This window comes from Coptis chinensis, chromosome 3 (assembly GCF_015680905.1).
Source record: "Coptis chinensis isolate HL-2020 chromosome 3, ASM1568090v1, whole genome shotgun sequence".
Taxonomy (NCBI): Eukaryota; Viridiplantae; Streptophyta; class Magnoliopsida; order Ranunculales; family Ranunculaceae; genus Coptis; species Coptis chinensis.
This window is the reverse complement of record NC_141458.1, coordinates 3036040-3046228: the sequence shown is the minus strand read 5'-3', so window position 1 is coordinate 3046228 and position 10189 is coordinate 3036040. Positions and strand designations below refer to the sequence as shown.

The following is a 10189-nucleotide window of genomic DNA, read 5'->3' as shown; positions in this document are numbered from 1 at the left end:
TCGAATATATTTATTTCCACCATAGCAGAGCAGCAGAAAGCAAATCGAACAAATAACATAACTAGCGTATTGAAGTGTTCTTTTTTTATTGAAGTTTTTGGACAGACCTCGACCTATATTAATCGAAAACATATTACATAATATATCAATTCAAACAAATGTAATATGTTACTATTCTAATTTAGATTTGTTCATTCCTTTGATTTTCTCTACCCTAATTTTCTTTCCTAGAACGTGCAACGCACGTACCCGTTTACTAGTTAAATTAAAGACAATAATGTTGAATGTGTAGATTGAGAATTTAAAGTTCCAGTTTTAGTTGCTTACAATTTGCATGACTTATAAATGGGAATGGAGGCCGACAACCCTTTAACTTTCTACCGAACAATCAAGAAACACCAAATAAATGATGTATGAAGATCTCATCCTCACTTCTTTTAACCATTTATGTGTGACAATCTCACATGGCATGGCCTATTTATGTTGGCTATAGACTGACTCCTTTGGAGAAACGCTTGCCAACAGAGCTTTCATGAAGAGACTTCAAGTACTCCCCGTGCATGCTTAACTGCTTGTACACCCCATTTTGTTTCTTGGCAATCTTAGCATCCTTGGAAGTATAATGGGTATGTATTACATATCTTTTCCTTCATGCATATAGTTATCATCCGTTTTGTTTTCTATTTGGTTATGTTAGTCGAGTATTTGGGTTGCCGGCTTACTGGGCAGATCGACTTTTGAGCATGGGTGCTTTTTTTACCTCTCTCTCTCTCTTTTTCCATATGCAATCACTAGAATAGAACTGAAGTTGTTACTTGTTTTTGTTAGAAATCTAGTATATATGTTTCCTTGGTTACTTTTTTTTTATGAAATCCCTTCATGCTCTGTTTGGTTTTCCATTCTCAGGATTTAGATTTTGGACTAAAGATGTAGGTTTTGGAGACTTTTTTTCTCTCTCCTCTTTTGAAGTTCTTTTTAAAGTAATGGTTATACTTGGTTCACTGTATCTGGGAATTTGTCACAGTATTCATTTTAGTAATACTGTACATGCAATTTTACTTTAAGGCTTAAGCTGATAAAATCAACAATGTACTTGTGCAGTGTGAGCCTTACTTTTGGAATCTTTCTCCTTTGGTTGCTATTGACATGCAGGGGAATTCTATAGGATTTGTCCTGGAGACTTTGATTTGGGATCTCCATGCACTCAAAGAATCATTACTGATGGTTTAGGTGTAGTGTTCCTCTCTTTATTCTATCTGTTTTTTATTGTAGAATCTGTAAGAAGACATAGTGTATGTGAGAGTGCTAGGAAGGATCGGGTTTTTGTTGCTTGTTCAGTATGTTGTGTCATTCCAAGCATTGCACATTTTATTGCTTTTTTTTGGGATATACGGGTGAAAGATGGGTCTAGTCGTACAAGTTGGGTTGTTAATGTTGTTAGAGGACTTACTTGGATATCTTTGTCAGTTTCCCTAATTTCTCAAAGATCCCAAGGGACAAAGATTGTGATTTTGATCTGGTGGGTTGTTTCCGCGTCACTTGGTTTTGCTATAAATTTGGAAGTCATAGTGAGATCAGATGCTATTCCAGTTCTTGATGTCGTGGCATTGCCTCTAAACTTGTTCCTTCTCTTTTGCGCTTTAAGACTCTTTAGACACTTAGTTTCTAGAAACAGTTTTGGCCAGAAGTTATTAGAACCTCTATTGAATAAGGAAGGTGAAAAAAGCCAATCAAATTTGGGCAAGTCCAATTTCCTTAGCCAGCTGACATTTTCTTGGTTGAACCCTTTAATGCATTCAGGATACTTGAAACCATTAGTTCTTGAAGACATCCCTTCTCTACTTTCTGAAGATGAAGCACTTTTTGCATACCAGTCATTTGTCAGTGCATGGAATCTTATATGGAAAAGGAAGAGCTCTGTTAACTCTTTTAACTTAGTCTTCAAGGCCTTAGCAAAAGTTCACCTGAAAGAATTTATTGTTACGGGAATTTTTGCCTTTCTTAGGACCATATCTGTTGTAGTTTCTCCACTGTTAGTCTATGCGATTGTGCAATACACGAGCCTTGAGGAGGAAAATCTGTGTTACGGTCTTATACTAGTGGTATTTTTAGTCGTTATGAAGATAGTCGAGTCTTTTTCCCAGAGGCATTGGTTTTTCAATGCAAGAAGGTCTGGCATGAGGATGAGATCTGCCCTAATGGTTGCAGTCTATAAAAAATTACTCAAGCTTTCCAGTCTTGGTAGGAAAAGGCACTCAACTGGGGAGATTGTAAACTACATTGCTGTTGATGCCTATCGAATGGGTGAATTTCCATTTTGGTTTCATTCTACATGGACATGTGCACTTCAATTGTTTCTCTCCGCTGGTGTACTCTTTGGAGTTGTTGGTTTGGGCGCTCTTCCCGGTTTAGTTCCCTTTTTTATCTGTGGAATTCTGAATATCCCCTTTGCAAAGGCCCTTCAAAACTCTCAGTCCCAATTCATGATTGCCCAGGATGAACGTCTCAGATCCACTTCAGAGGTCTTGAACAATATGAAGGTCATTAAATTGCACTCATGGGAAAAGAAGTTTAAGAACTATATTGAATCACTACGAGATATCGAGTTCAAATGGTTGTCCAAGTCCCAGATAGTGAAATCCTACGGAACTGGACTTTACTGGATGTCTCCTACATTAGTCTCGTCAATTGTTTTCTTGGGATGTGCTGTTACAAAAAGTGCCCCTTTAAATCCCACCACCATTTTTACAGTACTTGCAACATTGCGAAGCATGTCAGAACCATTGACGATGATTCCTCAGGCTCTTTCAATGTTGATTCAGGTTAAAGTCTCATTTGACAGGCTAGAAACTTTTCTGCTGGACGATGAACTCGCGGATGAAACTGCACGGAGCCAATCTCCGAGTGCAAGCATCAGTGTTAAAATAATTTCAGGTGATTTCTGTTGGAGTAAGGACAAAGATACTCCAACGTTGAGAGCTATAGATTTGGAAGTAAGTAAGGGACAGAAGTTCGCTGTATGCGGGCCTGTTGGTGCAGGGAAATCGTCAGTATTGTTTGCCATACTTGGTGAAATTCACAAAATTTCTGGACATGTGAGTCCCAAGTTAGTACATCTTCTAGAAGCTTTCCTGTTCTGACCTTTACAAGAGTGTCACTAACAACTCCCTGATTCTGGTATTTGCGCATTGCATATGTCTCCCAAACAGCTTGGATTCAGGGTGGAACAGTTCGTGATAACGTACTATATGGTAATCCCATGGACAATACTAGATATGAGATGGCCATAAAGGCATGTGCACTGGATAAGGATATTGATAGTTTCAGCCATGGCGACCTTACTGAAATTGGTCAGAGAGGGATAAACATGAGTGGTGGACAGAAGCAAAGGATTCAACTTGCTCGGGCAGTCTACAATGATGCCGACATCTACCTCCTTGATGACCCGTTTAGTGCAGTTGATGCAGAAACCGCGGCTCTCCTTTTCAATGTAAGATTTAAAGTATAGTTGCTTCCATAAATACATATATGAAATAAACTGATAAATAATGATGCACATTCTGAAATTATTTTGGTTAGTATTAATTTGCTTGGGTGTACTTTTCAGAATTGTATAATGGGCGCTCTAGAAAAGAAAACAGTCATTTTGGTCACTCATCAGGTTGAATTTCTTGCAGTAGTTGACAAAATTTTGGTAATGAATGAAACATATTTTTTGGTTTTTGTAATTTGTAATCTTTTATTTGTTTGTTTTTGTTTCAGTGATTTGATGATTGACGAAAAGAATCAAACTTTTAATTGTTTCCTAGGTTATGGAAGGTGGAAAAGTTACTCAATCAGGAAGCTATAAGGATCTTTTGTCAGCTGGGACGGCATTTGAACAGCTTGTGAATGCTCATAGAAATTCAATGAGAGTAGTGGATCCTTCAAATTTTGAACCTAAAGAGATGGATACAGTGCAATCAAATGAGACTAATAAATTATACCCCCCAAAAAGTAATAGCGAGGGGGAGATTTCACTCAAGGGTACGATAGGATTCCAGTTAACGGAAGCTGAAGAGAAGGAGACTGGAGGTTTTGGGTGGAAGCCATTCTTTGATTATCTCATTGTCTCAAAAGGATTACTTCTTCTTAGTCTGTGTATGCTAACTCAGTCTGCTTTCATCGCTCTTCAGGTTGCGTCAACCTACTGGCTAGCATTAGCCAACCAAGTTCCCCATATTAGTGTTGGAAGTTTAATTGGAGTATACACAGGAATTTCAGCTTTAAGTGCACTCATTGTTAGTCTGAGGTCTTACTTCGCTGCCCTTCTAGGACTGAAGGCATCAAAAGCCTTCTTTTCTCTTTTCACCAACTCGGTATTCAGAGCTCCCATGCTTTTCTTTGACTCTACTCCTGTTGGGAGGATTTTAACCAGGGTGAGATTATTATCACTTGTTGATGAAGAACCTCCGTTCTTTATTCACTTAATCGAACATATATTACTTGTATATACTTCTGGACACTGAAGCATTTATGTTCCTACTGCTGTTCATAAATACATTAGCAGTTTAAGTATGGTGGTTACTAATGAGCTAAAACACACCATCTGGACCCTCTTTTTTACAAAAGGAATTAGATTAGGACCTTTTATCTGTTCATTAATGTGTATTTGGATTTACTGTGTATCAGACCGTACCTTTTCCGCATTATTCTGAGTTGGTGCATCATATGCTATGCATGTCTCAGTTTACCTTATATCAGTCCATTCCAGCAGTACTGCTATTGTAATACCTTTGCCGACTGTTATTGTCAGTCGGGTAAAGTTGTTTCTTTTGTAGTGAGTAGTCTGTGTTGATGCATTGTAGGTTGTACATGTTTACGTGTGTCGGTTTGTCATTTCTTTCCATTTTACCCAGGCATCTTCAGATCTGTGTGTGTTGGACTTTGACATACCTTTCTCTATCGTCTTCGTACTTGCTACATTTATCGAGATGCTATCGACCATAGGTATAATGGCGTCCGTCACCTGGCCAGTCCTAATTGTGAGCATTCTGGCTATGCTAGCTGTAAGTCATGTTCAGGTAAATCTCATCAATCACAATAGTTTCATCTAAAAATATTCTGCTCTGCATTAAAAATAGTTCTCAATTTTTGGATTAATAGGGATACTATCTAGCTTCTGCAAGGGAGCTTATTAGGATTAACGGAACAACAAAAGCTCCTGTTGTGAACTATGTAGCTGAGACGTCACTTGGAGTGGCAACAATTAGAGCTTTTTCCATGATGAGCAGTTTCTTCCATAACTACATAAAACTCATTGACTCTGATGCTAGTCTTTTCTTTCATTCTAATGCTGCTATGGAGTGGTTACTTATAAGAGTGGAAGCCCTCCAAAATCTGACGTTATTCACTGCGTCTTTTCTCCTTATTTTGCTTCCTCATGGAACTATTTCTCCAGGTACTAAGGAGTTGGGATCAGTTTTCCTATTCAATTTTCTCTGACTTGCGCTCTTGTATTTCTAACATACACAATTTATTGCAGGCTTGGTAGGGCTTTCTCTATCATCTGCTCTCACACTGACTGATGACCAAGTGTTTTTTACTCGATGGTACTGCAACTTAGCCAACTACATCATTTCTGTTGAACGCATAAAACAATTCATGAATATTCCACCAGAGCCTCCCATAATTGTCGATGATAAGAGGCCACCAGCTTCATGGCCCCCTCAGGGGACAATAGAGTTGCAAAATCTTAAGGTGAGTGGCAGACGTACTCATTAGCATGATCTGCACTCAAGTGGATCAAGCTCCATGTTGATCCTGGTAAAACAATATGTGGGAAACATGATGTGCGATTAAGTCATAGCATTTCTTTAGTTGTAGCCATTTACTCATTTGTTGTTTGTATCCTGAACGCAGTTCTTGAAAACAGATAATTTGTAAGATTTTCTGGTGGTTTCAGATCAAATATCGTCCAAATGCCCCTTTAGTTCTTAAAGGAATCACTTGCAGTTTTAAAGGGGGGAATAGAGTGGGAGTGGTGGGAAGAACAGGAAGCGGAAAGACTACACTGATAAGTGCACTATTTCGTCTAGTAGAACCTGAGAGTGGGAGGATCGTAATTGATGGACTAGACATTTGCTCAATGGGTCTAAGCGATTTGCGATTGAAACTCAGCATTATTCCTCAAGAGCCAACTCTCTTTAGGGGTACTGTTCGAACTAACTTGGATCCTCTAGGTCTGTACTCTGACCAACAAATATGGGAGGTATATTCGAAATGACCTTTTATCATTATAGTTTAATTTTAAAACTTTTAAGAGATGTCATCTAAGGAAAAGAAAAATAGTTCAAAATTACAGAATTTCTCTCAGTTTGTTAGCAATGACACTGTTTGTTCTTTTGGACTTTCCTTTTTCTACAGATGCTAATAACCTTGTGCTTGTGTAGGCTATAGAGAAGTGCCAGCTAAAAGCTACCATCCGCAGCCTTCCAAACCTTCTTGATTCATCTGGTGAGTTTAAACTCTGGAACTTAAACAGACATTTGATGACGCATACAGGGCTTAATAAGTTGTACATTTATCTATTCCTATTGGTTTTATCCAACAGTAAGTGACGAAGGTGACAATTGGAGCGTCGGTCAGCGCCAACTTTTCTGCCTTGGACGAGTTCTTCTTAAACAAAATAAAATTTTGGTTTTAGATGAAGCGACTGCGTCGATTGACTCCGCCACAGATTCTATTGTACAGAAAGTTATCAGGAAAGAGTTCTCAAATTGCACCGTGATTACTGTAGCTCACAGAGTTCCAACTGTTATAGACAGTGATATGGTCATGGTTCTCTCTTATGGTACTTAACCTCTCTTTCTCATAATATCAACGATTGAAACAATATGATATAAATTTGGATAGATATGTAGAGCAAATAATAAGGATGTATATACTCTGATTTGGATCACTTAGACCTGCCATTTATGAGTGTTTTGTGGCCACCACCATGAGTGTGAGGTCGTCATTATCAAATTGGTTCTCTGTTCCCCGTCTTATTAAATTCGCTTGACGAAGTCTAGCCATGCCCTGCCCAAAGATAAATGTTGAGCTTCTTCCGTTAACATGCAAATATGCAATTAGAGGCAAAATATTATTTCAGTGCAATATATTTTTGGTTGTGTTAAACATCTGTAACTTGTAGTTGTTGGCGTTAATTTGCAGGGAAGATGGTGGAATATGATGCGCCTTCAAAACTTATGGAGACGAATTCTTCATTTACAAAGCTGGTTTCAGAGTACTGGTCTAGCTGCAGGAGGGGCTCCCAGCAAATCTAAAGATGTAGCACTGAGGAGAGACTGAAATGAATTACAAAATGAGTACTTTCTGTCCGTCTTCTGTTCTTTCTGCTCTTGATGTTTGAGTTGGTACAATTGAGTTTGGAGAAATAAGTAATTGGAAACTTATATAAATATGAATTTATACGGTTAAGGTATGCAATGAATCGTGAGAAAAAAGTGTCGACTCATATACTTCAACCACTCTTAATAAAAGGCCTTTCTAATGCCATGCAAGGAACCAATTGAACACGCACCTACAGCCTCAATTCCAGACCTGCATGTTGGGATCCTGACAGTGTCACTAGATACTAGTAGAGGCTAAATCTGCCTCAAGATCGACAAAAGTTTAAATACTGGAGTATACCTCTTATACTCATTACCTTATACTAGGCTGGAAAACCAGAAGGATTCTTTTCTACAGGGAAGTTCATTTCTTGTAAGGGTGTGTTGTAATATGTAATTTTAAAGGATCATATGATGCTTTCAGCCTTTAACATCGTATCATCTGCACCAAGAAGAAATCTGATATGAAAATATACATATATAACTAGACCAGAAACAGTCCATATGTAGTAGTTGAATGCCATGCCAATTCTTGTGTCAAATTGTCAATGGAGTGTTGGGTGGTCTCTGGCACTTCTTTGAAACGTTATTTTTAAGTACCTTTCATGGTATAGTAGTGCTATACCACAAAACTTACAATCTAGTAATAGGAGGCTTGGAAATGTTAATGGTATCACTGAGATTTTGAACGTTTGTCATGTTAATTACTATACCAGTATACCCACATAAATGCTGCAGGGGCGTTGTGTTATGGGATTTGGTTTTAGGTGATTTTTACCTATCTACCATGTTACTGTATTGTTAATTACTTCACAGACCAACTGCAAATCCAACTTTTTTAGGAGACTGTTCCTCATGCAGAACTAAACCTTAGATATATATATACTAGTTCTAAATGATACATAAAATTGCAACAAATGAAGAAGAAAACCAAATTTGATGAAATCAGTAATCAAGAAAAATGTGTAGCTTAAGAATAGGTGTAATGCACATGTCCACCCACTATTAATAGTAATCCAAACTAGTAATAGTAATCAACATAGTTGTTAGCTCCTCCTCTCAGCATTATTAAAGATATAGAAAGTCAACAATCATTTTTCTATGGAAATATATATGCCAATAACCATATTAACATCTAAACAATTCTTCCCTGTATTCCCCATGATAATAACAAAAGAATATACAAGAGATACATTTTCCTCCACTAATGAAAGCTTGACATATAAAAAAGAACTATTGAACACATCTGACCCCATGTATTCAATCATTCATCCTAACAGGCCAGACAGAAAGATCTCCCTTGGAACAATCAAAGGAGAAGCATAAAGTTTTGGAAAACTTTTTAAGGTCTTATATCCCATGAATCAACTGGTTCTGTTCTTCACACTTATATTCATCTTGTTGTTCAAGATTGAGGCCCAAAGTCAAGCACCACCACCGCTGATTGCAGATGACAAGTCGCCTAGGATGACTGCTTCCTCCTTTCGTCCAAGTGTTGCGGTTGTTGTTGGTGTCCTCTCCATCATGTTCTCACTAACATTTCTTCTTCTCATCTATGCAAAATTCTGTCATAATACTGCACCTGACCTCTTACACCGGCACAACTTTAATCAGCACCCGACTGGACTAGTTCGGTCAACGTCTAGGTTCTCAGGAATCGATAAGACGGTAATCGAATCACTTCCTTTCTTTAGATTCTCATCACTTAAGGGATCAAGGGAAGGCCTTGAATGTGCAGTATGCTTATCCAAGTTTGAAGAAATTGAGACTCTTAGATTACTTCCTAAATGTAAGCATGCATTTCATGTGAATTGTGTTGATCAATGGCTTGAGAATCACTCTAGCTGTCCTCTTTGTCGACTCAAGGTTGACGTTGAGGACTTAACAGTATTCGCGTATTCATCTAGTATGAGATTTTCTCGAACTCAGTCGAATCTTAGCCAAGACCCGAATATTGAGCTCTTTGTTAGGAGAGAAGCTGAAGATCTAGGATCATCTAGGTTCAGTGTCGGAAGTAGCTTTCGACAGATTGAGAATGTTATACCAGAAGTACCATCAATTCAAGAATCGGCAAGTATTTATAGTGATGAAGATGGTAACAAAATATTGGATAAGTCTGCGCATATAATCAAAGTTTCTGATGTTGGTTTTAAGAGTCGTTGGAGTGATGTGGGTTCAGCGGACTTATTGTTCTTGAACTCAGTGGTACTTAACAATGCAGCAAGCAACAAAGTCTCTTCATCCAATTCTCCTAATGGGCCGTATACTATAAATGAGAGAGCAATGAAACTTAAGGAGGACATGGATAAGAAAAGATTGTTTGAGAGTAAGGTTAATAGAATTGAAAGAAGTCATTCAGTTACAGGTTCAAGTCTTCCTTCTACTTCAAAATCCGAATGGAATGTTAGTAATACTTCAAGATTCTTGATTCCAGCTGAAAAGAGATCTATGTCGGAAATTGTCAATTTTTCAAGATTTGTGGACCACTATGGTCTGAAAAATAGACTTAGGGACTCTCCTGATGTAAATATTACTAGAGAGGAGAAGATGAGGAAGCTTTGGTCGCCAATTGCTCGAAGAACAGTAGTTGAATGGTTTGCTGGTAGAGAAAGATCAAAACAATCTCAATATTCAAGACAACTTTCAATAGTATAAAACTTTTACAATTTGTTTTTTACAATTTGTTTATTTGAGGCTGACCATTTTGGAGTGATACTAAACGGTCCTGTATGTTTTTTTGTTTTGCTGTGTGTATAAATGCACTTAACTGATTGTTTCAACTTTCAATTGCGAGTACCATGTTGTTTAGTGTATAG

General features: G+C 37.9%; 2 protein-coding genes across 2 annotated transcripts; both read left to right on the top strand.

The window, feature by feature from the left end:
- The first annotated feature begins 334 nt into the window (after positions 1 to 334).
- LOC147507279 (ABC transporter C family member 8-like) lies at positions 335 to 7470 on the top strand. The gene is given in 12 exon segments (XM_086599998.1): positions 335 to 626; positions 1153 to 3099; positions 3153 to 3490; positions 3608 to 3694; positions 3810 to 4418; positions 4899 to 5063; positions 5146 to 5440; positions 5525 to 5739; positions 5945 to 6250; positions 6432 to 6495; positions 6593 to 6832; positions 7195 to 7470. Coding segments are annotated over 12 exon segments (4383 nt in total). The 5' UTR covers positions 335 to 622; the 3' UTR covers positions 7308 to 7470.
- Positions 7471 to 8503: 1033 nt separating this feature from the next.
- LOC147507278 (putative RING-H2 finger protein ATL12) lies at positions 8504 to 10189 on the top strand. The gene has a single exon (XM_086599997.1). The coding sequence runs from the start codon at positions 8733 to 8735 to the stop codon at positions 10026 to 10028; it is 1296 nt and encodes a 431-aa protein (XP_086456123.1). The 5' UTR covers positions 8504 to 8732; the 3' UTR covers positions 10029 to 10189.